Source organism: Onychomys torridus, chromosome 15 (genome assembly GCF_903995425.1).
Source record: "Onychomys torridus chromosome 15, mOncTor1.1, whole genome shotgun sequence".
In the NCBI taxonomy this organism is placed as follows: Eukaryota; Metazoa; Chordata; class Mammalia; order Rodentia; family Cricetidae; genus Onychomys; species Onychomys torridus.
In genome coordinates this window covers 17,084,139-17,110,655 of record NC_050457.1, presented here as the reverse complement: position 1 = coordinate 17,110,655, position 26,517 = coordinate 17,084,139, and the positions used below count along the sequence as shown (strand labels likewise).

At 45.4% G+C, this 26,517-nt stretch overlaps 1 protein-coding gene and 1 pseudogene across 1 annotated transcript in view; both read left to right on the top strand.

Moving 5' to 3' along the window:
- The window catches only part of LOC118596563, an 82,123-nt pseudogene extending 64,120 nt beyond the window's left edge, over positions 1-18,003 (top strand).
- The window catches only part of Jmy (junction mediating and regulatory protein, p53 cofactor), a 66,128-nt gene continuing 57,514 nt past the window's right edge, over positions 17,904-26,517 (top strand). The window contains exon 1 of the mRNA XM_036207172.1: positions 17,904-19,451. Coding sequence (XP_036063065.1) covers positions 18,441-19,451 — 1,011 coding nt within the window. The 5' untranslated portion in view covers positions 17,904-18,440. The remainder of the gene's footprint in view (positions 19,452-26,517) is intronic.

Sequence of the window (26,517 nt, the reverse complement as noted above, 5' to 3'; positions counted from 1 at the left end):
CCAGGACCTACATAAAAGTAGAAGGAGAGAACTGAGTCTACAGAGCCGTCTTCTGATCTCCACCATGTGCCACGGCACGTGTACCTACCCTACCCTACTCCATCCCCTGAGGGGAGTGGGATATTGATTGGTTCCTGGCTTTTATTCCAAAGATATTTTTCATTTAGATGGGACCTGGGAAGCACACACCCAGCAAGCCCTCCAGAGACCTCTGACATGCATCACCATCTGTGTTAAGTTTCTGCTGCTGCATGACAAATTACCCGAATTCAGCCACTTAAAAGAACACACATTTATTAGCGTTCAGAGTTCCCGGGGCTCAAGATTTTTGGAGCAGCTTGATTGGATGGTTCTGCCTTGGGGTTTCTCATAAGGTTCTGGTTAAACTTTCTCAGAGGATCTGTCTTTCAAGTTCATATTAATGCCTGCTGCTCAGAGGTTCCAGTCTGCACCATGTGGGCCTCTACATAGGGTAACTCACAACACGACATCATACTTCTTCCAGACAAGTGAACATGGATGGGAGGAGATGACAGAGTTAGACCAAAGGCAGAGATAGAGAGAGGCAGGGATGGGAGATGAGGGAGAGAAGGCTTAGTAACCAATGCTCCAGTCTTTAACAATCTAACAATGGGAGGGACTACTATTACTTGGGGACAGGCATAGTCTATTAGTCATCGAGACCAACATAGACAGCGTGGGAAGAGACAGGAAAACACTGAATAAAGGGGGTTCCAGGGGCCATCTTGGAGGCTGGCTGCCACATTACATTTTGAGAAATCCCCCCACCGGGGAGGGGGGGGGAAGATTACCACCAGCTCACACTAAGAGTTACTCACTTAGAGACAGTAGATAGAAACAGACAACCTAGTTAGGGTCCTGAGGCTGGGGGAGGGGGAGGGAGCTCAGAAAGGATCACTAGGCCAGTAAGGTGGCTCAGTGGGTAAAGGCACTTGCTGTTACCCCTGATGACTTGGGTTTAATCTCCTGATACTTAATTGGTAAACGAGAGATCTGACTCCTGCAAAGTGTCCTCTGACCTCCATACATGTTCCATGGTATGCTGGGGTGGGGCGAGGTATGTGTGCACATACACAATAAATTAAATTTTAATTTCAGTGGCTGGAGGGATGGCTCAGCAGTTAATAGCACTTGCTGTTGCTGCTCTTGCAGAAGATCCAGGTTCAGTTCCCAGCATTCATATCAGGAGGTCCACAACTGCCTGGAACTCCAGTTCCAGGGTATCTGAAGCTTTCTTCTGGCTTCCACAGCTGCCTGCATATGTGCACACATGTAGCACATGCACATACATACATACATACATACAGGTACCTGCATGAATATGGTGCACATACATACACTCCACACCCAGAAAATAAAATAAACATTTTAAAATGTAATTTTAAAAAAGGATGTGTTAAGAGCCAGTTTCCCCCCACTTTGTACAGTTGACACAGATCCAAGCTGAACTGGTATCCTTGGCATGTAATAAAACATACAATGTGTTACATAATAGGTTGGGTAGTTTTCAGTATAAACAATGGGACTAGAGTTATGAATGGTTATTCATCAGGCAGTTGGGAAAACTCAGCTCATGTGATAGACTTGTAGAGCAGAGAGTGCGCATCAGTACACAATGGCCTTTTGTGGTACCTCGATGGGTCACAGAAGTGGGTGCCAGCATCGGGGAACCCTTCTGGGCATTATTGATCAGAGGAAGGATAAGGGCTTTCCCTGGGGCCATCAGAAACTGCTGGCCTCTGGCCACCAGACATGGGGAGATGTCTCACTCTCTTGCTCTTACGTCCTCCAGGTTTTTAGACAAATGTCACTATGTAATCTGGGTTGGCCTCAAACTCCAGGCAATCTTCCTGCCTGCTCCAGCTTCCTGAATGCTGGGATTGCAGGCAAGTGCTACCATATATACTATATACAGCTCTCTCTCTCTCTCTCTCTCTCTCTCTCTCTCTCTCTCTCTCTCTCTCTCTCTTTTTCCCCGTCCCCCCTCTCCCCCTTTCCCCCTCTCCCTCTCCTCTCCTTTTTTGGGGAAGGGCTTGCATAGCTTAGACTGATCTTAAACTCATGGCTTCCTTCCTAACCTTCCAAGTCCTGGGATTCCATCCAGCCACCTAGTCCTTTGGCTCTTATTTTTCTTGTCTCGAGTTTCCGGTGCCTTGGTGTGACTTTACTGATTAAGACTTGTCATTTTGAGCTGCAGAGATACCTGGTGCCCTCTGCCCTACATGATTTAGGCCTGGTGACTGTAATTCCTCCTTGTTGAGACAGAAGTTCCCAGCTTCACACAGTCTACTTTTTAAAATAGATTTTGTGAGACACAGTCTTACAGTGCATCCCAGGCTGTCCTCAAACTTGTAATTCTTCTCCAGCTTCCAAAATACTGAAATTACAGGCATACACCATCACAATTGGCCATAATCTGTCTTTTGTTTTGTTCTGTTTTCGAGACAGGTTTTCTCTGTGTAGCTTTGGAACCTATCCTGGAACTCAGTTTGTAGACCAGGCTGGCCTTCAACTCACAGAGATCCACCTACCTCTGCCTCCTGAGTGCTGGGACTAAAGGTGTGCACCACCACTGCCCAGCCATAGTCTGTCTTTTGTAGGGATTTTTGTTTTGGAGTCTGATATTAAGGATCAAACCTAGGGTCTCACACACTGTTCCACTGATCTATAGCCCCAAATCAGTCAGTGATTTTTAAAAATTGTTTTATCTGTCCTTTCATCCATCCATCCATCCATCCATCCATCCATCCATCCATCCATCCTCACTCAATAATTCTAACTAACACATATTCGCTTCCACTAATTGAGTATCTGTGCATCCCTGTTCACACATGCTGTTCCCCTCCATGGAGAGTATATTCTGTTTTCTTTTTCTTTGAATCTGGATTTGCCTGTGGCTTGGTCTGACCAGTAAAATATCATAAGGCAAAGGTATCCCCTGCTAGTCCTAGGACAGGGCCATGACAACCAGACAGCTTCTACTCTGGCTCTCAAAGACCTGGAGCCATTGAATAAAACAGCCCAGCTCTTCTTTTGGGTAAGAAGGCAGTGGGGGTCAGGGAGGGAGACATGAGACATTTTATTGAGTCCCAATCAATCTGTCCCTCCCCATACAACTTGGAGCTGAGAGCTATAATCCCCACCCACCCCTGCCTAGCCCACTGAAACAAAGACATGGTTATTATTGTTGTGAGATATTAAGTTTTCAGGGCAGTTTGCAATGGGACAGTAAATATCATACATTAAAATGGGAATCATAGAAACAACAAACATGAAACTTCTAGAAAGTTATCAAAGACAACTTGTACATCCACCACTTTAGGACTAAGTGGTATTGAATTCAGTCAGAGGAGTTACTGGTTTCAAAAAAGCAGTGGCTATGTAGCGGGACATGGTGGTGCACACCTTTAATCCCAGCACTTAGGAGGCAGAGCCAGGCGGATCTCTGTGAGTTCAAGGCCAGCCTGGGCTACACAGACAAACCCTGTCTCAGAAACAAACAAAGCAATGGCTGATCCAGGAATAGTGGCATACATTTGTATTCCCCAGGACTAGGGAAGCTGAGGCTGGAGGATTTCGAGTTTGAAGGCTACATAGTGATAGATAGATAGATAGATAGATAGATAGATAGATAGATAGACAGACAGACAGCAGAGGCTGAGAGTATACCCCTAGTGGTAAAATTTTACTTAGCCTGGCTATGGTGGTTTGAATAGAAATGGCCCCATAGGCCCATGGGGCCTATTAGGAGGTGTGGCTTTGTTGGAGTAGGGATGGGATTGTTGGAGGAAGTGTGTCATTAGGGGGTGGGCTTTGAGGTCTCAGACGCTCAAGCCTAGCCAGGGTATCTCAGTCTCTTCCTGCTGCCTGCAGATCCAGATGTAGAACTCTCAGCTCCTTCTCCAGCACCATGTCTGTCTGTGTACCACCATGCTTTCCACAATGACAATAATGGACTAAACCTCTGAACTGTAAACTAGCCCCAGTTAAATGTTTTCCTTTCTAAAAGTTGCTGTGGTGATGGTGTCTCTCCACAGCAATAGAAACCTTAACTAAGACACTGGTCAAAGTCCCAAGTTTGATCCTTAGCAACCAGGGCTGGAGAAAGCAGAAGACTCTGTCCAGTTTGTAGGGAATTGAGGGGAAACTGAGTCACGAAGAAAAAGAAGAGAGCAGGTATAGAGTGATGATCCCAGAAATTAGACTAAGCCACTTCCAATCCTGTCAATATATTAGAGGTACTTTTGACAGTGCAAATCTCCCAATCCCACCCTTTATCATCCTAGTTTAAATTGTGTGGAGGGAAGGAAAATGTCCTGCAGTACCACTGAGGTTGAGAATAAACTGTGAAGAGTAAATAAAGGGCTTGAGTCAGTAAAGTGCCTGCTGTGCACACCGAAGGATCTGCATTAGAATTCCAGGTGCTGCAACGTGCATAGAATCCCAGCACTAGGGAGACAGAGACAGGAGTATCTCTGGGTCTTTCTGGCCAGCCAACCTGGCTGAATCAGTGCGGGTTTAGTGAGAGATCCTATGTTCTGTATAGTACAGAGAATAATCTATTGTAGCCATACTTCTCATTTTAATGAATGAGTTTATTAAGTACATAGGAAGCCAAAGTAAAAGAAGAGCAGATAGCAGATAGATGGACAGGTGGATAAGTGGACGGATGGATGGATGGATGGAGAGATAACAAGACATCAGCAAATCAGGTGCTCAAAACTCCAGCAGAAACTGACTGGGGAAGCCCATTGAGACACTCAGCTGGAATTCCCCATAGAGAGAGTCCTAGGCAGAGTGGGGTGTCCCTCGGGTGAGGCTTCCCAGGAAAAGAGCAGGTAGAACAAGCTGAAGTTACGTCATCAAACTGGGCTCTCCCACCGTACAGCAGAAGTAGAGTGGAGAGGCTGAGACCGTCAGAGGCTGGTACTTCTGACAGAGCTTTCTCTCCACAAATGAGCTTCCCAGGACTAAAACTCAGCTTCTCTCCCCCTGCAGACACTTTTATATCATGTGATAAACAATAGGCACCTCTGTTGGAAGAGGTCTACTCTCTAGCTGTTCTCAAGGATACAATGTTGTGACTCTTGGACTGTTTTCTCTGTTGTCTTCCCTCCCTGTCACAGAGTTAGGCGGACAGCCTATCCTCAGATAAGGGGGACGCTTGACAAAAACATAAACATGCTTAGATCTGAGCAGACAGGGCAACTCTGTTTCCAGAGCCAGCTTCTCAATGAATTCAAACAGCATGTGACGATTTGCCAGTATAACAATCATTACAGTTTGCCTCAAAAATGAGGTGGAGAACTAGGTATGATAGCACACCCCTTTAATCCCAGCACTCTGGAGACAGGGGCAGGCAGAACTCTGTTAGTTCAAGGCCAACCTGGTCTACATAAGGCGTTCCCAGTCAACCATGGATATCACAGTGAGACCCTGACTAATAATAATAATAGTAATAGTAGTAGTTGTTGTTGTAATAATAATGCCAGTGATTGAGGCCTCCACACACGTGTGTTCACATGTGCATGTACACATATGCATAAGAATAAATCAAGCCAGGTAGTAGCAAGTACAGGGCTGGGGAGTTTGTATTGCTTTGAAGGATTCAGAGAAAAGAGCTCATAGAGGGCAGTACAATAGATTCGTAGAGAAAAGGAATTATCAAAAAAAGGAGCTAAGACAAGAGAGAAATGTAATGGGCACAGACTGCGGAATTGGAAGACTTCAAAGAACTGCTGAACGTACCCGGCAGTTTCCAGAAAGAAACTCCTGCATGCAAGTGAAGTACCATGGAAGTGTTAAACTTAGCACAACAGGTTATCTTTGGGGAAGTTAGAGGGCACTTTCTCTTGACTTCTTTCTTACAGTGAGAATTAATATTAACAAAAGATTTAAAAACAAAAAGAGTTTTTAAAAATGTAAAGCCAAGGCTGGGTATGGCGACACACACTTGTAATCCCAGCAAGTTGGGCAGCAGAGCTAAGCGGATATCTGTGAGTTCCAAGACAACTTGGTCTACACAGCAAGTTTCAGGATAGCCAGGGTTACATAATAGACAGATCTTGTCTAAAAGGGAAAAAAAAATTGAGTAAAACCAAACAACATCTGGGAGAATTTTGAATTAATTATGTAACTTAAAAAAAATAGACAGTTTCACTATGGCAGCCCAGGTTGACTTCAAACTCTCCATCCTCCTGCCTCAGCCTCACAAGTGATAATATTATAAACATGTGCCAATATGCTTGGCTTAGGATAGCAAGCCTAAGGCCAGCCTAGGCTCCTTGGGAATCTATTTAAAAAACAAAGTAAAATAAACATAAATGAATAAATAAAAGTAAAAAATGTTAAGTTCTGAAATAGCTTGTTATAGCAGCTGTAGAAAACCAATACAAACCCATACACACAAAATACGGAGACAGAGCTGGAGAGATGGCTCAGCTGAAAAGAGCATTTACCACTCTTGAAGAGGACTCAGGTTCAATTCCCAGCACCTACACTTTAGTTCCAGGAAATCCAACTTCCTCTTCTGATCTCCACAGGCACCAGGCATAAATATGGTGCACATACATACATGCAGGCAAAACACTCATAAATATAAAATAAAATAAATAATTCTTATAAATATTTTTGTGTGTCTGAGGCAGTGGAGAGAAGTCAAAGGTCAGCCTAGGTTACATATTGAGATCTTTCTGAAAAAATAAAATACATAAGTAAATGAATTTATTTATTTATATATACTTTTAAAAATATTCATTTATTTTATGTACATGAGTGACCTCTCTTCATGCACACTGGAAAAGGGAATCAGATCCCATAAGAGATGGTTGTAAGTCACCATGGAGTTGCTGGGAATTGAACTCAGGTCCTCTGGAAGAACAGCCAATGCTCTTAACCTCTGAGCCATTTCTCCAGCCCCAATACATCCTGTTTTGAGACAGTAATCTCATGCCACTCGCACTAACCTGGAAATTTCTGTATTATAAAGAATGATCTTAAATTCCTAATCTTCTTACCTCTACTTCTCAAGTTCTGGAATTACAAGCATGTGCCACCATACTGGGCTTGAAACAGTTTTAAAATAAGGCTTATTATGAATGGAAAATTTGTACTGAGGGATGCATGTATTTTATCCTTTTAAAATGTGGTTGTTGAAGCTGGGTGTGGTGGCATATATCTTTAATCCCAGTACTCACGAGGCAGAGACAGGCAGATCATTGGAGGCCACCCTCTATAAAGTGAGTTCCAGGACAGCCAGGGCTCTACAGAGAAACCCTGTCTCAAAAAACAAAAAAACAAAACAAAATAAAAAAAAAAGTAGTTTTTTGTTTTTTTGTTTTTGGTTTTTTTTGCAGGGGTGGATGGGGTGGTGGTGGATTTGGAGAGATGGCTCAGTAGTTAAGAGTACCTGCTGCTCTTCCAGAGGGCTCAGGTATAATTCCCAACATGGCAGCTCACAACTGTAACCCGAGTTCCATAGGAGCCAGCACCTCACACAGACATACATGCAGGACAAACACCAATGTAGATAAAATAAAAATAAATAAATCATTACAAATGTAGTTATGTCATATCTAGACTTTATTAATATCTGGGTTTGCTACACCAGGCAAAATTAGTACAGTGGATTCTATGCAATGAGAAAAAGCCCAAACCCTATTTTATAGTTACTTTAGAATAAAAAAAAAAATTGCAAATGAAACAATGAATAATGAACTTATATCCTGGCAATTAGCCTTGGGCTACTCTGAAAATGTGGCTATTTCTAATTTCAGGCAACTATGCCATGCTAATCCATCAAACTGGAGCTGATGACTAGGTTGTAAGCGCCGTGAGCATGCTCACAGTTGTGTCCTCGATGTGTCAAGAATCAATGAATCAGTAGTAGAAAGCCTTTCAAAGCACAGATGGTGTTCATGGTAGTAAAGAGAATGGGCCTCGGATTTCTGAGCATAAGCAACAGATGCCCCGGCAGCTGCTTTAGAATCCACCACCATTCCCCAGGCTCCCAGCCAGTGATGGAATGAGACAAGGGGGCTAGGCAGTCATGCTCCTGGGAGGCATCAAAAGTCCCAGACGGTGGCCTCTGATGGAGAATGGAAGACCCCCACCCTGGTCTGGCCCAAACCGCCATAGCCACATTCCCCTCTGGGAAGCTTTGCCAGACTTCCTTTCTTCCCTTCCCTTCCCAGCAGTCAGGAGGACATGTCAACCTCCCAGCGCTCCCTCATCAGCTTCCCCGGCTCCCCTCTTTTCCTTTATGGGTGCTTTCCATTCAAATCTCTTGCATAGCTAATCCCTCCTGAAGTCTGTTGCCTAGAAGATTTGTAAATAACAGTGTTTAAATGTCTGAGTTTCAAAGGATGCTCTAGACAGAAGGAAACAGACATAATTAAGGATGTGCTCAAAGACTTAACTACAAGAGTGATACCAATCTAAATGTCCTACTCTGGGTCTGTTCCCCAGTAATACGTGTGTGTATGTGCACAGACATACGTTCATTAAGTGCCCTAAATGGCTGTTATTATGGAAAACTTTACACAATGGAATCCTCTGGATTTTTATTTGTTTTGTTTTTTAATTTGGTGTCGCTATGTAGCCCAGACTGGCCTGTAACTTACAATCCTTCTGCCGCTGCCTCCCCAATGCTGAGATTACAGGCATGTGCCACCACATAGCACCTTGGAATTCTTTTTTAAAAAAATAACAAATACAAATAGTAACACTTTAAAGACACGTTGGGTAAAAAGAGTAGCTTACAGAATAGTATTTACAGTGGGATCACATTTTTATGCAAATAAACCTAGAAAAAGACATAACGAGATGTATACCAAGAGCTTTTTTATTTGTTTGTTTTTGCTTTTTTGAGACGGGGTTTCTTTTCTTTCTCCCCCACCCCCCCATCCCCCAGACAGGGTTTCTCTGTGTAGCTTTGGAGCCTGTCCTGGGATGCGCTCTGTTTGGGGGCTGGAGAGATGGCTCAGTGGTAAAATGATGAAGAGTGTGCTCTTTTCTTTCTTTCTTGTTTTCCTTTTGGAACAGGGTCTCACTGTGTAGCCCTGGCTGTCCCAAAACTCACCATGTAGATCAGGCTGGCCTTGAACTCACAGAGATCACCTGTGAGTTTGCTTCCCCAGTGCTGGGATTAAAGCGGTGAGCCACCTTGCCTGGTACCTTCTGCCCTTTCAAGAATAATCTGAGTTCAGTTCTTAGCACCCAATTCAGGAGGCTTATAACTTCCAATAACTCCAGCTCCAGGGGATCCAATGCCCCTTCCTGGACTCTGCAGGCACCTGCACCCACATGTGTAAATACCCACACATAGACACACACATACATATAGTTTAAATTGATACAAATTTTGGGCCAGGTATGGGGGCACATGCCTTTAATCTCAAGGCTTGAGGGGCAGAGGCTGGTGGCTCTCTGTAAGTTTGAAGCTGGCCTGGTCTACATAAGGAGTTCCAGGATAGTCAGGGCTATATAGAAAGACCATATCTCAAAAAAACAAACAAACAAACAAACAAACAAACAAAAACACCAATGTCTATATCTATATATCTTTAAAAATAAATAAAATTTTATTTTGGTTTGCCTGTAGTTTTAAATATATATGCATAAAACACACAGTATTTTTTGCAATAATATTTTTAAGCTTTAAAAAAGAAGTTAAGTCTGTGGTTATGCATGGTGCTCATAGGTTTTATTGGATGTCACTTTTCTGCCTTCTAACTCTCCGTACTGCCCATGTCCCTAAAGGCATGGCTTGTGTTATCCCAGCCTGACCCACTGTTTGCTGTCTCTCTACACAGCTTAACGGCTACAGGCTTGGCTCAGGGAACCTCCCTGACATGGGAACCCCTCTCCCTCATTCCCAGGCTTAGTTGAGATCCTGGTCTTCAGGGCACAGGCTCTGTCTTCCAGAAGGGTTGAATGTGGCAGCCCGAAGACATGAGCTCTTCATGGGATGAGACTTGACTTTGGAGAAACAGCTGTCAGAAGGAAACAGCCAGACACATTCTCCAGCTCTGTTTAATTCCAGTCACTTCCCTGAGGGTAATTTTTCCACCATTCCAGTGTCTTCTATGTGCAATGTGGAGGAAGCCCTGAGTGTCATAGTCCTGAGTTGGGTGTGTGCTGTTGACATGTCAACATGTCAGTTGGCCATGTCAAGAACCAATGTTTCAGTCCCTTGGGGTGTCAAGGATCGACTTCCCAGCCCTATGGGAGTGTCAGAGCTCATAGGAATGGCAAAGCCTTCCTTAGATCTGAGTGTGAATGTAGACAGGCTGTGCAGAAAATGCCTACCATAGCTTTCCCCCATGATGCACAGCTTTCTCCCTGGGAGGTTTACTACTTGAAGACTGCCCCCCCACCCCCCACCCCGACACACACAGAGACAGCTAGCTCCTCCTGAGATTAGGTAAGCTTGCCTCCTTTTTCAGCTGTGTGTAATAAACACAGTGACCTTCCAGGCCTGCTGTGCCTTCCCCATCTGAGGGCCCTGACCATCTGATCCCTCCTGTTCTGCTCAGTGTGTCCACGTGTTTGTCATTCTCTCTCTGCCCCAGTTAGGCCAGTTCCCGGAACCACGGAGAACGTGGCATTCGGTACCCTCGCCAGGGTCCTCGGCATCATTTTCCCTCCTCCTCCTCTGTCCTTTGTTCCTCACTGTCACTACTGGGGAGTTGTAAAGTCAGGATTGATAGGGTCTAAAGCACCGTGAAGGGTAGTCAAGGCAGATGTGGGCAAGCACTGTGCAGACCTCGCTTTAGAAAGGAGAAACTTGCTACTCAGTTGCATGAAATAAGGCAAGCACCTTAGGATTCCAGATTTGTCGAAGTTTTGTTCTCTCTCTTTCTTTTCTTTCTTTCTTCCTTTCCTTCCTTCCTTTCTTTCTTTCTTTTCTTCTTTCCTTCCTTTCTTACTTTTTTTTTTTTTTTTTGATACAGAATTTTGCTATTTTGCCAGGATGGCCTCAAACTTGAGGCTCTCTTGCCTCAGCTCCTGATTATAGTTGGCCACTACTACATACTGGCTTGTCTCAGCTTTTAACTGAGTTTAAACACTTTGTTGTTGGTGGTGGTGGTGGTGGTGGTAGTTTTGTTTTGTTTCTTTGGTTTTTCAAGACAGGGTTGCTCTGCCTGTTCTGGAACTCAATTTGTAGACTAGTCTGGCCTCGAACTCCCAGAGATCTACCTGCCTCTGCCTCCTGAGTGCTGAGACCAAAGACTTGCACCACCACTTCCCAACTGTCAAACCCTTCTTGAGTGCCCTTGGCCCATGATAAATTGTGGCAAAGGCTGTCAAGGTCACATTCCTCTACCGGTAGTCCCCTGCAAGGACTGAGCAAGGCTTTCCGACCAGCGCCTAACCATTCCCACCCAGCTTGCCTATTCTCTAACATCATTGCTAAAGGCCTGTCCCCCTGGTATGTCTTCTTGCTTGGAGGTCTGAGTATAGGTAGTTATCTCCCCTGCTCAACCCAGTCTCCTTTTTTCTTTCATAGATGTTGTTATGAATTATTCTGCAGCAGCCCCACCCCCACTGTGGTTATCCCGAGAGTGCAGGGAACCAGGCTGGCAGATGCACGCCAGTGATACACAACCCAGACGATGCATCCACGTGGAAAGTTGATTATAATAGAGAGATAAAGAGGCAGAGAGACAGAAAGAGGGGGAAAGGGGGAGAGAGAGAGAGAGAGAGAGGAGAGGGGGTTCATGGGAGGGAAGCGGAAGAAGAGGAAAGGAGGAGCTTTTCCTTAGAATGGGGCTTTTACGTCAGGATGCAGGTTGGCACCAAGGGGGTGGGGTTTCAAGGAGTGGGTCAGAATATTAACAGATATTCATTTATAAATGTTTATATTCTTCACTCTCTTGTGGCTTGCTTCCCGGAGAGCCAGCTGGCACAGGTGATGCTAGAAATGGTCCCAGAGAATAGGGAGGAAGGTAGGTTTGGGGGACTGGTTACTTGCCTTCTGGTTGATAGCCACAAATACCTCATTCTTTTTGTTTTTATTTGAGACAGGGTCACACTATATAGACTTGGCTGATGTGGAACTCATTACGTAGACCAGGCCATTGTCAAACTCATAGAGATCTGCCTGTCTTTGCCACCCAAGGGCTGGGACTAAAGGCGTGCGCCACTCCACCCAGCCAAGCACCAAATTCTTAATGCTAGGTGGGCCATCAGCATTCCTGACAAAAGATGATAGTCACTAGCTGGCCAAAAGGGGTGGCTCAGTTGTTGAGTAATGGCTTCTCTTCAAGAGCACTAGAGTTTGGCTACTAACACATGGCAACTTATAACCTTCTATAACTCCCGTTCCAGGGGAGCCCTTCACCCCTTTCTGGCCCCCTGGGGTACCAGCACAAAGGGTGCACACACATACAAGCCGACAGAGCACTCCTAAAATGATAGTCCCATTTCTAAAGTGTTCCCCTGTGCTGGATTGAGACAGTGTACCAGGGAGAGGAATGCCCTGCCATGTTATCATAAGGTTTTTAAAATGTAAATGGAGGCCAAGGCTCAAGGTCACCTTGGAAACCATAACTAGTTCTTGTTTCAAAACAAAACAAAACAACTAACAAAAACCAAATGGGAGGGAGGTAAGAGAGATGAGAGAGAAGATGGAATCACGAAATCATTGCTGCTCTTGCCCACGACCACATATTCCCCCAACATGGACACTGGTGGAATATATGGTCATTGGGCCCTGTGGTGGCCCCATACCCATTTGTTGTAGAATTTGCTCAGAACTGATGCAACTTGAGTACATTAGGGTGTCCTAAGTGAGTGAATTAGATTCTGTTTACATCGAACTCTTATCCAGAGATGATCATGAATGATGGGCTGAGTAACTGTGTGAACAACATCTTCCCAGCAGGCAGAGCTCCATAGGAGTACACCCAGCCATCCACAATGTGAAAGGAGAGGCGCAGAGTCAAACAGTGATGAGTGGTCAGGAGCCTGGAAAGAGAAAGATTAGAATATCAGAGATGAGAAGTTAGGTTACGAGATGAGTGGGCAGGAGGCATGAAGTTTTTTTTTGTTTTTTTAAAGATTTATTTATTTATTATGTATACAGAAGAGGGCGCCAGATCTCATTACAGATGGTTGTGAGCCACCATGTGGGTGCTGGGAATTGAACTCAGGACCTCTGGAAGAGCAGTCAGTGCTCTTAACCTCTGAGCCATCTCTCCAGCCCAGGATGAAGGGTTTTAAAAGCCACATTAATGCCCTCCAGAAGGGCCCTGTACAGCATGGGCACCAGATAGCCAGAATAACTTGACCAGTTGATTTCACTGTCATGATAAGCAGGTGAGTGACTGCAGTGACAGAGGCAGAGTTTGTGTAAGGTGTGGAAACGTGGATTCTGCCAGGCATGGTAGTGCACACATTTAATGTCAGCATTTGGGAGCTAGAGGCAGGCAGAGCTACATCGCAAGTTTCTGACTGCTGGGCCTACAGAGTTCCATAGCAAGGCTCCATCCACTCCCATCCCCCTCACCAAAGTATGTGTGGGGAAAACATAGATCCATGGGTTCCCACCTACTGAGGCTGACCTAATGAGCCTGATTAGATGGTTCACCTTGTCAGCAAAGGAAGATAATGTGTAGCATTATTGTTGGAGAAGTTCGTACTTGGAAGCAAATGGAGTACTACATGAGATCCCTTTCCTTTATTCAGGAAAGGATTTTCTTTTTTTTTTCCTCACAGGAATAGATGTTTTATCTGAATATGGGATTGCCTTTCCTGCCCCCAGAGTATTAGCCAGTTAGACAATCAAGCCACTTATATGATGTGTGGCCTACAGATCCAGCACACCATAGGGTCCAATCAGAGGACCCACTTTACTGATGTATTATAAACTGCTTTCTCTAGACGTCATGGGATAGGTGTAGTATTGTCTTGGTATGAAGGCACAGTAAAACTACCATCTCAGAGGCAATGTCTTGAAAGGATAGGCGCACAACCCTTTAGGTCATGATGTAGACAATGAATTATAGACATTTATAAGGCATTATGTCCCCAGTAGAAAGAATACATGAATCTGAGAACCAAGAGAAAGAATGGCCTTATTCCCTACACTCTCAGAGACTCCCAGGAGCTCACTACAGTTCTGGATTCTGCAGGGTTAGGGGTCTTGGTCTAGACAGGGATTATTTTTGCTAGGGATATAGCAAATGACCCACTGAATTGTAAGGCAATATCTTCCATTGGATATTTTGAGTTCTGTCAACCAGGGTAAGATACATAATCTGTGTCTCATAAGAGTTCCTTGACTATGAGCAGTTGGAGGCAAGAGATTGATGGGAGCTGGGAAGAACGCCTAGGGAACTCAAGTGATGTACTGGGGGGCCTGACCCCTGGTAGACGTTTTTCTTTTCTCTTGTTTTGTTTTGTGAGACAGGCTCTCAAGTAGCTTAGACTGACCTCAAATTCACTATGTACTTGAGGCTGATCTGAGACTCCTGATCTGCCTGCCAAGTGCTAAGATTACAGGCATATGTTAATTATAACATGTACCGTGATATAATAACGGTGATGAAATATGAACAAAATTACCAGGATTCAGACCTCACAAGAATGAGGATTTGGGACATAGTACCAGGTGAGCAACTGATGCTAGCTAGCTAGGAGAACAGGGGGCTTTGGAATGCAGAATGGGGGAGCTAGTGAGTTAGGTATGTCCATGAAAGCAACTGAACTCGTAGAGTCTGTAACTAGCCCTAACCTTCATCTTCTATGTTTCTCCTCAAAAAAGAGGCTTACCACAGCGTTGGAAGAGCAGCTCCCCAAATGCTTTTATGAAAGAGCCATGCGTCTTACCGGGCAAACTGTACTGCCATAGATCTAAAGACGTGTGAATTAAGTCCTTTAATCCCAGCACTTGGGAGACAGAGGCAGGTGGGTCTCTGTGAGTTCAAGGATAGCCTGGTCTACGTGGTGAGTTCCAGGCTGGCCAGCACTACACCATGAGACTACATAGGGCTACCTTGTCTTAATAATAAGTAAATAGGTAAATAAATCAATAAATGGCAGGCAGGCCCAGTCCCTCACAGTTACTGGATGAACATACGGTGGCTCATGTCTATAATCTCAGGAGAGCTGAGGTAGGAGGTGGGTGAGTTCAAGAGCAGTCTCAGCTAAGTCGTGAGACTCCAACTCAAAATCAGCTAAGCAACAACAGCCAAGGTGTACGCTCGCTGTAAGAAGCGACAAACTGACAGTGCTCAGCAGTTAGGGTCTTCTGAGTCCAGTTCAAGTTTTTTTTTTGTTTTTTTAAAGATTTATTTATTTATTATGTACACAGAAGAGGGCACCAGATCTCATTACAGATGGTTGTGAGCCACCATGTGGGTGCTGGGAATTGAACTCAGGACCTCTGGAGGAACAGTCTCTTAACCTCTGAGGCATCTCTCCAGCCCCCCCCCCCCCACACACACACCACCTCGTTTCAAATTTTTGTCTCACGCTTTTCTCAGGGTGGTCCTCTGCCAAAGACCAAGCAAGGCTTAACTATTCCCGCCAGAGTTGGACCCCTGAAAGACACAATCTTTGTCCTGGAGTTCAACCAACTGCCCTGTAAGGTGCTAAGTTCTGATTGGCCTCTGGCCTTTCACAAATGTTACTCCCGCTCTGGCCCTTCAGCCTCTCTATTCCGAGCTTCTTTTCAGGGTCTGTTTCTGGGGAAATCCAGTGGGGCTGGCAGTGGATCAGAACCTGCTCTCTGAACTTGTCATTCACTCCCCCACCCTTGGGACTAACCCCCACTGTCCAGAGCTCCTGCTTTCTCACACACACAGTTAAAGTTACTCATTCCTTTCATACCCACATGGCATGGCACTGTGAGGTTGGATACACTGTGTGCGGAAACGCTATGCTTCTCGAAAATCACAATTAAACTACTCGAGTTTCTGTTAAAAGGCCTAAAGTGTTAACGGATTTCCCAGATTGCCAAACAATCCTCAATAGTTTTCAAAGCCTTTTCACAGTTGGTATGGTGTATGTACTTTTTCTGTGGCGTTACTTATTCCCAGGGAGTGATTTACAAACTTGACAATCAGATACAGACCTAAATAAAGAATTCTAGAGTACTACAGTAATCTATCATGGGGATTTGGTTTGTTTCTTTTCATTCTAGGATAATAATGACTAAAACAGGAAACATGAAACATGGAGACTTCTCTTTTGAAAAGGCACAGTGGAAGAGTGTTAGGAGAAAATACTTAACACCTATGTAACCATGCTCCCATCTTCCCCTTGCTGGTTGGGGATAAGATGCAATTTTATAGCTCTAGATAAATAGTACAACTAATAAGTGAACATAAATGTTGTTTTGTTTTGTGTGAGACAGGACCTGACTCTGTAACTCAGGCAAATGGTGGGATTACAGGTATGAGCCACCAAGCCTGGCATAGACTTCTTTTAAAAGTATTTAGCTTGTATTCTCCAGACTCATACTAATATATAGAATGTGTTGAACAAAGTGAGCTGGTGATCGTGTCAGTAACTATAAGAATTTAGCCGTCATCTTTTCATCAAGATGAACAATTTCCTATAATATGTTACTGTTCGCATTGCTGGAGAATCCAGTTCGCAGTGGTTTTTTCCTTCAGCATTTTATTGATTTATTCATTTTTGTGTCTCTGGAGATTGAACTCAAGACTCCACAAATGCTCCCTAAGCACTCTAGCTCCGAGTTACACCCCAGACTTCTTTCAGGTTTTTGTTGGTTTGTTTGTTTTTAGGCAGCATTTCATTTTCTTTTTTCTTTTTCTTTTCTTTTCTTTTTTTTTTTGTTTTTTTGTTTTTTGTTTTTTGAGGCAGGGTCTCTCTGTGTCATTTTTGATGCCTGTCCTGGATCTCTCTCTGTAGACCAGGCTGGCCTCGAACTCACAGAGATCTGACTGGCTCTGCCTCCCTAGTGCTGGGATTAAAGGCGGTCGGCCCCCACTGCCCGGTTCCAGCCGGTTTTGTACAAGTTTTAGAAACACGGTTTAAAGTAAAACAGCTCATTCCTATTTTGCAGATGATTTGACCGTTGACAGGAAAGATAACATCAATAATACAAACTGGATATAAACTACTAGGCTATGTTAGGAATGTTTCAACATAATTTTGTATGAATAATTAGATTGTTATGGCTTGTCTTTGAAAGAAGGTCTTTTGTAGCCTGGGCTGGCCTTGAATTCCCAGATCCTGTTGACTCTGCTCAACAAGTGTTGGGATTGTGGTCATGTACCGCCTTGTCAGTCTGATAAAACTTTTTGTTGTTTGTGCTCTCTGGGAATTCGGATAGTTGAATACAACTTCAAAAGGGCCCTAGCCCAGTGTCTGCTCCAAGAGGTTCTCAGAAAGGTACACATTTATGAAAACCGAAGCAATAAAAGACCATTATATTGAGACGAACGTTCACACTCGTAGGCCAGGACTGAATTTTCCAATTGTTCCGGTGTCCCACTGAGTTGTCTTCGGATACCTACCTGTCCATCTTAAATTTTGTCTGGAGGATGTCAGGGGAGAACCAACCTCTTTGACTTAGCCATCTACAGCCTGGCAGAGTTCCCCTACGGCTTACTGGGTACTTTCTGAACACAGGTGTCCATCCAGATTCCTTCCGGCAAATGTGCACGTGAGGGGCCCGGGACAAAGTCTCAGCGTCCCTCTCCGGAGGGGTGGGGGGTGTGTTCAAGGCCACTCGTGCCCCTGGGCACAGCAGCCTCTCCCAGTGCTAGGAAGCTACAGCTCCCGGGCGGGGAAGGAGGGGGCGGGGCTCGGGCCAGGAGCCCGCGGCCACGCGCAGGCGCTGCTGCTGCTGCTGGGGGGTGGGACGCGGAGGGGGCGGGGCGCCGCCGCGCGGGCACGACGCGCGCGCCGCCGCCACCCCGGCCGCCGCCGCCGCCGCCGCCGCGTCAGCAGCGTGCCGCACGTGCCCGTGTTTACGTCCCTCGTGGAGCCGCCGACGTCACAGCCTAATGGCAACATTGTGGGGATGCTGAGCCGCGGAGTTTAGGAGTCTGGTGTCTGGTTCCGGCTGGCTCGGCGCGGTCGGCGGGAGGCAGAGCAGCGGCGGGGAGGTCGGCGACCCTGCCGGCGGCGGAGCGGCGGACGCGCGCCTCGGCGCATCCCGCAGCCCCGCGGCCTCGCGCGGTAGGCCGGCCCGGGGCGGCCCAGGGCCCCGCGCTGCCGCAGCGAGCGGCTTGTAAACAGATCCGGCCGCACGTGACCATGTGAACTACCTGCTCCGGGCTGCCGCGTATTGTCTCCGGTGAGAGTCGCGCCACAAAGGAGCCGGTGGGAGAGCGGCCGGAGCGCTAAGATGGCTGAAGGCGCCCGGCGAGGGTGAGCTGGGGGCGCGGCCACCGCGGAGCCTCGGCCGGGCGGCCCCCCTCGGCCGGGCACTTGGAGCTACCATGTCGTTCGCGCTGGAGGAGACCCTCGAGTCGGACTGGGTGGCGGTGCGGCCCCATGTATTCGACGAGCGCGAGAAGCACAAGTTCGTGTTCATCGTGGCCTGGAACGAGATCGAAGGCAAGTTTGCCATAACCTGCCACAACCGGACGGCCCAGAGGCAGAGGAGCGGCTCCCGGGAGCAAGCGGCGACTCCGGCGTCTGATGGGAGTCGCGGGCCCGGCAGCCCGGCGATCAGGGGCCGGCCCGAGGCCGCTGCCTCTGCCACGGTGCACCGGAGCCCCGGGCCGCGCAAGAGCCCGGCCTGGGCCGAGGGTGGCTCTCCGCGCAGCGCGCGCAGCCCGCGCAGCCCGCGGGGGGATCCTCTCCGGGGTCCGGCGGCCAAAGCCCCGGAGAGCCCCCTGCGTAGCCCTGCGCGGGCCAAGGCCAGCCCGCTTCGCAGAGGCGCGCAGTCCCGAGATGCGGCCGCCGCCGCCGCCGCCGCCGCCGCCACGCCAGCCCCGCCGCCGCCGTCGTCGGTGCGGGTGGTGAGTGCCTCCGGGGCGGTCTCCGAGGAGATCGAGGTGCTGGAAATGGTGAAGGAGGACGAGGCGCCGCCGCCGCCCCCCGACTCGGAGCCGCCGCCGTCCGCCGCGGAGCTGGAGTCTTCGGCTGAGGAGTGCAGCTGGGCCGGGCTCTTCTCCTTCCAGGATCTGCGGGCCGTGCACCAGCAGCTGTGCTCGGTGAACTCACAGCTGGAGCCGTGTCTGCCGGTGTTCCCCGAAGAGCCGTCCGGCATGTGGACGGTGCTGTTTGGGGGCGCCCCCGAGATGACCGAGCAGGAGATCGACGCTCTGTGTTACCAGCTCCAGGTCTACCTCGGCCACGGCCTGGACACGTGCGGCTGGAAGATCCTTTCCCAAGTGCTCTTCACCGAGACGGACGATCCCGAGGAGTATTACGAAAGCCTCAGCGAGCTGCGGCAGAAGGGCTACGAAGAGGTGCTTCAGCGGGCGAGGAAGCGCATCCAGGAGGTGAGTGTCTAGTCCGAGCGGCCGTCCTGGTTTTCCTGTCTCACTGTCAAGGGCTGGAGCCTTGGTTTGGGGTGTGCGCAGTGTGTTTTACCCACGGCTTTCTTCAGTTATCTCAGCGAAGGACCTTTGGGACGTCTTTAGGGTTTTTTTTTTTTTTTTTTTTTTTACCCCCTCCTAAAAGTACCCAGTTTACTAAATAGATAGAGAGGAAAGCACTTAGGTAGGAAAATAGGTATTCTGTAAACTTGAACTGAATGGATGTTGTTCTGCCCCTAAAGCGACAATAACTTGCCCAGATAGCAACTGTCCTTTCCAGGTGTCATGTTTATGTACTCAAAATAGTTGTCTGACGAACAAAGTTCATCTGCTTTTCTTCCCCTTGTGTGCTTTGGCAACATCGGCAGGTAGGAAATTTTACTTTTCAGTGTTTTGCTGTGCTGAAAGTGTACCACTGAGCTACACCCCAGCCCTAAATGCTTTTGTTTGTTTTTCGAGACAGGGTTTCTCTGTGTAACAGCCCTGGCTGTCCTGGAACTCGCTTTGTAGATCAGGCTGGCCTCGAACTCACAGAGATCTTCCTGCCTTTGCCTCCCTAGTGCTGGGATTAAAGGCGTGTGCCACCACCATCTTGCATTCTAAATTCATTTTTAAGTGTGTTGACTTGTCCAAATGACAATCGACACAAATGTCTAGACTATGAAGTCTTTATAGATGGCTCAAGTTTCACTCCTGTTTCAGGGGGAAGGAAAGTCATGGGCAGGAATGCTCGTTATGTTTTTGTATGTAGTGTGAAAACTTTTCCATACTCTTTAATTCTTTAAAGAACAGGCGAGATGCCTAAATGGTCATACATTTGGAGCTCTGCAGTGTGTGTTTATAAAGTCATACCTCTTTACCAGCTTCTGTTGAAACTTATTAAAAAGAGTAATTTAATAGCTTCTCCTAATGAACAGTATCTGTAGTTTTTCTTTTTGGTCTTTTGAGACAGTTTCTCCGTGTAGTTTTGGTGCCTTTCCTAGATCTCGATCTGTAGACCAGGCTGGCCTCGAACTCACAGAGATCCATCCGCCTGGCTCTGCCTCCTGAGTGCTGGGACTAAAGGCATGCACCACCACTGCCTGACATATGTAGTTTTTCAAAGCGATTTATTATTCTAATGTCACTATATATCGTGGTTGTGTTTGGGATGGAGAAAAGCTGCTTTTCATGGGTTTTTATTCCTGACTTGGTGTCATTTGTGTGTGTGAGTGTAATATATACATACATGTATACATACGTACACAGTGTGTGTGTGTGTGTGTGTGTGTGTATCTGCTGTTCAGGAAGCTGGGACATTCTGGGTTTCTTCATAGAATATTAGGTGTTCTCTTTGCTAGACTTGAGTATTTAGGAAATACTTATTTCTCACCTATACCACACACAGTACATTTACACCTTTTATCAAAACTCTTCACTACTAGGAGCAAGCCTTCAATCCCAGCACTTGGGACTCACTTCAGAGGCAGGGGCAGGTGGATCTTTGTGAGTTTGAGGCCAGCCTGGTCCAGGACAACCAGAACCACTTGAGGCCAGCCTGGTCCAGGACAACCAGAACCACTTAGTGACACCTTGTCTTGAAGGAAAAAAAAAAAAAGATTCTTCAGATTCTTCACTGCTTCCCTGTGGTTTACTGTATGGTAAACATCACTCATAATAATTGGTCCTAGAGCTCCAGGGCTCTGTTTTCATTTCCCCTTATTTCCTCACTTCCTGGAGACTTCCACCTTGATATCTCTTTGAACAGAGGGGACAAATAACAGATATTCTTTCTTCTAGTGTTCATATTAACATATATTTCTTCTAAAACATTTTTATTACTCAATTATATGTGTGTATGCTAGTTTTTCAAACTAGAAATTGTAGATAACTAGTGTTTTCCAAACTAGAAGCTTTTTAATCCCTAGTTGAGAGCTGTCTGATTTCACCTTTAATGATACTCAAAAAAGGTGGTGGTTATCTTTGTTTTGTAAATTCACATGGGTCAAAATGAGCTAAAAATTTTAGTTTTCTAGAACTCAATTTGAAGGCTAGTTTTTTTCTAAAAGAACACATTTTCTTAGTTAGAAATCTATTAACTAAGTATTTTATTCTCTTTAAGGTGTTTTTAATTTTTTTTTTTAATTTTTAAGAACCTTTTTTTGGTTTTGGGAAACTATTATAAATTCATTAACAACAGATATGTAAGCTTTTGATTCTTTCTGAAGTTTGTTAGAGTGGTATTTCAGGACTAGCTCTCAATGATAACAAACAGGTTCACCTGTAGTGCCTCCCCTGAATTATACTGAAAGGTGGAGTCTGCCATGGACATGCTGATATTCTAAATTAGGTTGTTAACATGTTCTCCTGCAGCTTAGATTCTTTTCTGTGTTAGTAGTTTGCTCTTGGGGTGGGGGTGTGTGGGGTGGTTTGCAGTATGCTAAGCAAGTGCTCTACCAAAGAGCTGTACTAGGTCCTCCCTTGATGACATTGGTTGGTGAAACAGGACTCTAGTCCAGGCTGGCCCCTGAACAGCACAGGCTCCCTGGAGCACAGTATCTCTCACATCAGCCTCTCTAGCACTCAGTGATCCGCATGCTCCACAGCTACTTATTTTTAAAGGTAAAATCTGTTCTGTAGCAGTTGTATGTCACTTGTATGAGTTCTCTTGAGTTTATTTCTGTTCTACTGGATTTAGTGTTGTTTTTCCTTCCATATCTCAGTCAACATAGCTTGTGGAATTGAACAATTTTTTTTATGCTGTATATGTCTGGTAAATAACATATTTTAACAGATAATACTTTGAAAATGTAGTTCTTGTTCATATTTCTCATTCTTCTGTTTCCTTGACTTTATATGTTACCTGCCCTATAGCATGACTTCTTCCTAGCTGTAAAATCCACACTTGTTTTTTGTTCAAGATGATCAGTGACTTGCTTAAGGAAGGTTTAGGGTCTTATACAAGCCTAGCAAATCCTCTACGATGAACCACATCTCCAGCACTCCCCTTAAAAAAAAGTGTAAAACAACATTGTAACAAGGCCACTGACTTTGACTCTGCTGAATTCCCTGCTTTGTCACCACTAGTTAAGAGCACTCCACATTAGTGGATGAGACATGGCCTTTTAATGTGAAGTTGTAGATAAATACAATTTTTATAAGTTGATAAATGTATACTCTTCAGGGAAGATGCTTTAAAATAGATTAAAATTCTCTTAAAATTGTTAGTTTTTAGATTTTGAGACGGTCTCCTTATGTAGCCAAGGCTGGTCTCAGATTTATGATCCTCCTCCCTTAGCCTCCTGACTGGGGATAATGTGAGTGTCCCAACTCCTGACTTGTTAAGACTTTTAAATACCAAAATGGAGTTGGGCCTGGAAGCATGGTTTATGGAGTGCTTGTCTGATGTGAAGCCCTGGTTTCAATCCCCAGCACTGGAACCCTGGTGTAGTCTCTGCTTTTGGGAGGTGGGGGCAAAGAGGATCACAAGTTCAAGGTCATCCACTGTGTAGCAAGTTGAAGCCAACCTGGAATACATGAAACCCCGTCTCAAAAATGTAAAAACCAACAACATCGAGAACAAAAAGCACTCTTGCAAATTATTTGCTCTGCTCTGTAAGGTTGTGACACTTGGAGTTTAATATTTGCAGTACCCTTAATGGGTTACCAGGCCTGTAGTGTCAGGCACTCAGGAGGCCAAGGTGGGAGAGTCAAATAGAGCTGGGGAGATAGATAGGTCAATGGTAAAGCACTTGGCACTTGCCTACTGTGTGTGAGACCTAGGCTCAGTTCCAAGTACTGCAAAGGAAACAAAAGTTGGTATAGTGGGCTTAAGAGGCCCTCCCTCCCATGTCTGTTTTCTAATGGAAATTTTTGTTCATGATTCACACTTGGAGATCATAGTGTGTGAGGATTTACAAGCTATATAATAATACAATATTAATAAATTGTTTTTAGATGACAGATGCATTCTAAGGTTATATAAGACTAAAAGCCTCAGTCTAAAGAAAATGTAATATTTGTTATTTGTAGTTTCCTTTTTTTAAAAAAAAGATTTATTTATTTATTATGTATACAGAAGAGGGCGCCAGATCTCATTACAGATGGTTGTGCGCCACCATGTGGGTGCTGGGAATTGAACTCAGGGCCTCTGGAAGAGCAGTTGGTGCTCTTAACCTCTGAGCCATCTCTCCAGCCCATTATTTGTAGTTTTGTCTTGGACTTTTTACATGGGTTTATTGTAGTTTCTACTATTTATACAGTAGGCAGGCAATTTTTATATTTAGACAAGTACCACCAAGGCCTCTTTGAACAGTGTAGCAGTAGATCTTACTTGTTGAGCAAAGCTAAGGTTTGTATTACTGTGTGCACGCATAGGTAACTTAAAGCTTAACTTCGACCTAGATGCATGTAGTAATGGTTTTTGTATAATCATAGCTTATTTATTTTATTTTAGTTGTTTTTCGAGACAGGGTTTCTCTGTGTAGTTTTGGAGCCTGTCCTGGATCTCACTCTGTAGTCCAGGCTGGCCTTGAACTCACAGAGATCCACCTGCCTCTGCCTCCCAAGTGCTGGGACTAAAGGCGTGCGCCACCACCGCCCAGCTGCTTATTTTCAGATGATAGATTTTGGCATTTCAGCTTGTGAACCTCAATTATGAGAGAGGCTTACTTAAGATCTAAAAATCTGTTTACTTTGGAATTTGTTGTTTATATAAACATACTGAATTCTAATTTTTGAGTTAAAACCATTGAGAGCAGAAAGTACTTTGAAAGAAGCACAGTGAACATCTTGGAGTCAGAACATTCTGGATATTTACTAGGACTCATTACTTTTGGTGCTTACTTATTTAGTCTCTTAAATGAGCGGTGGAGAAATAACCCAAGGGTGTCTTACAAATTAGGACATACGAAATCACAACTACTCGGCATTTATAAAGGTAGCTTCTAATAAGTATGGTGTAGATATCAAGCTCTAAGTATTCCTGGTGGAGCCCAGCTTGAATGCTAGACAGTACTCTACCATTGAGTTGCATCTCCAGTACAAGTGGATGTCTACCTATTTTATTGAAGCCAGAGTTGAGGCTTAAAATGGTCTTGGGTTTGGCAGAGTGAAGCTGTTAAGGAGTGACAGAATTCAGATGTAAATCCAAGCCAGTCTTACCAACCTTGTGCTTCTTCTGCCAAAGCATGCTACTTGTCTGGTTTCTTTTTTTTTCTCCATGTGTTTGTTTGTTTGTTTGCTTATTTATCTATTTACTTATTTATATTTTTGGTCATTCGCCTCAGCTGAATGCCAGTGACGTTTATTGAAGGAGGGAGGCCTTAAATACAGGCTTACAGCACAATAAGAAAATCCTGGAGGGCAGAAGTTCCAACCAATGTTTTACAATCTTGCATCTAAGCTGTTAATGCCCAATATGCAGGATACACAAACAAGGAACTTCCTTTAAGCATTCAGGAGGGTAGAAACCAGGAGGGAATTAGCATAGGGAGGACATCAAGGTCAAGGTCAGCAAGTAAGGCAACAGCTACCCAAAACGGGGGCCAGGGCCCTACAGGTTCCCCCCCCCCCTTACTAAAAAATGAGCTTCTGACTTAGGTTGCGTGGGACGTCAGCAGGTTGCCTTACCCATCATGGAGACACCTCTCCAGGCCACACAGGTGTTCTGTCTTGGGTTGGTGAGTGCCCCCCAGGCATTATCATACAGGCTCAATCGTGTGAGAGTTGCAGAGTTAACTGCTGCCAAGATCTCAAAGTGGCGCTGGGCTTGCAATCTGTGTGTTCGACACAGAAAAGACCAACAGAAGTCCTAACCCACCCATAGCTAGTAGGTTAAAGGCAACTGAGCCATTCCCTTTCTTAACAACAAATTTGGAGTACTTGTAAGATGATATCCCAAAAGCAAATGGAACTTGAGTTTAAAAATTTATAACTTTCAAAGCCAGTCAAAATGTAAATATAACTATTGAATTAAATTTGTCATGTCCAATAGAATGAAAGATTAACTAATGGTGGTAGCTCCTTTTGCTGCCAGGGTCTCCACTGTGCTAGCTGTAGTAACCAATTATGAAATGGCAATCCCAGAAACAGTAGTAGCAGTGCCCGCCACTGCTATAACAGCAACAATGGCAGCAGCGATGTCAAATTCTCTTCTGGAGCGTGTGAGCATCCACTGGCATGGACACAATTCCAGGAACATGAACCACCAAGGCCCATTTTTCTGGATCCCAGCACGACTTAAGCTGGCAGCTCTGCAAAAGAACAACTAAAAACCATAAAGGAAAAACAGGCAGCTCACAAGGAGCTGAACTAAAGGTCTCATAATGGCTACACTCAGGCTCACAAATTTTAAGGTATCTTCAAAGGAGGCTAGATGAATTTCAGGAGGCAAAAAAATGTTGCACAGAGCCACTCTGAAAAGTAGGTGTTACACCAGCTTGAATAGGATTGTGAAAATGAAAAGGCTTAGCTGGCATGCTACTGTTAACAAATGGAGGTCAGTGACCTTCAGGGTTATCCTTAATCTCCAAGGTGTCTGGGTGACATGTTCTCAAACATACTTGAAAAAGCAGTTACCATACATTACTTTCTGGAGAATCCAAGTGCATGGCTGCAGTTCCTAGGCTTACATTAATGCTTGCCAAGGCTGGCTGTATTGGGCTTTCAATCGCCATTGGCATCAGAAGGGGAGAGTTTTTCACGAAGGCCCAATAGGTCTCTGCCATGTTGGGCTTCAGCAGTGGCCACAGGGTACACACAGCGCTCAGGAATCCAAAGAGTAACCTCATTGTCCTGAGGAAAGACACAAACAGAACCCCGGGCCCACACCAACACCTATCGGATCCCCTCAAGTGCCAGTAGAAAGATCCTTCCATCGCACCAGCGGGTGATTTGCAACAGGAGCCCTCCAGTGCTTATCTGCAGCGGATACTCCAGCAGAATCCACTGATAAAAAATTTAAAATATATAAAACAAGGGAAAGAATAGAATGTGGAAAGGAATGATGAGCCCCTAGATTCCCCTTTTCACTTTAGCAAAATATGTTTTT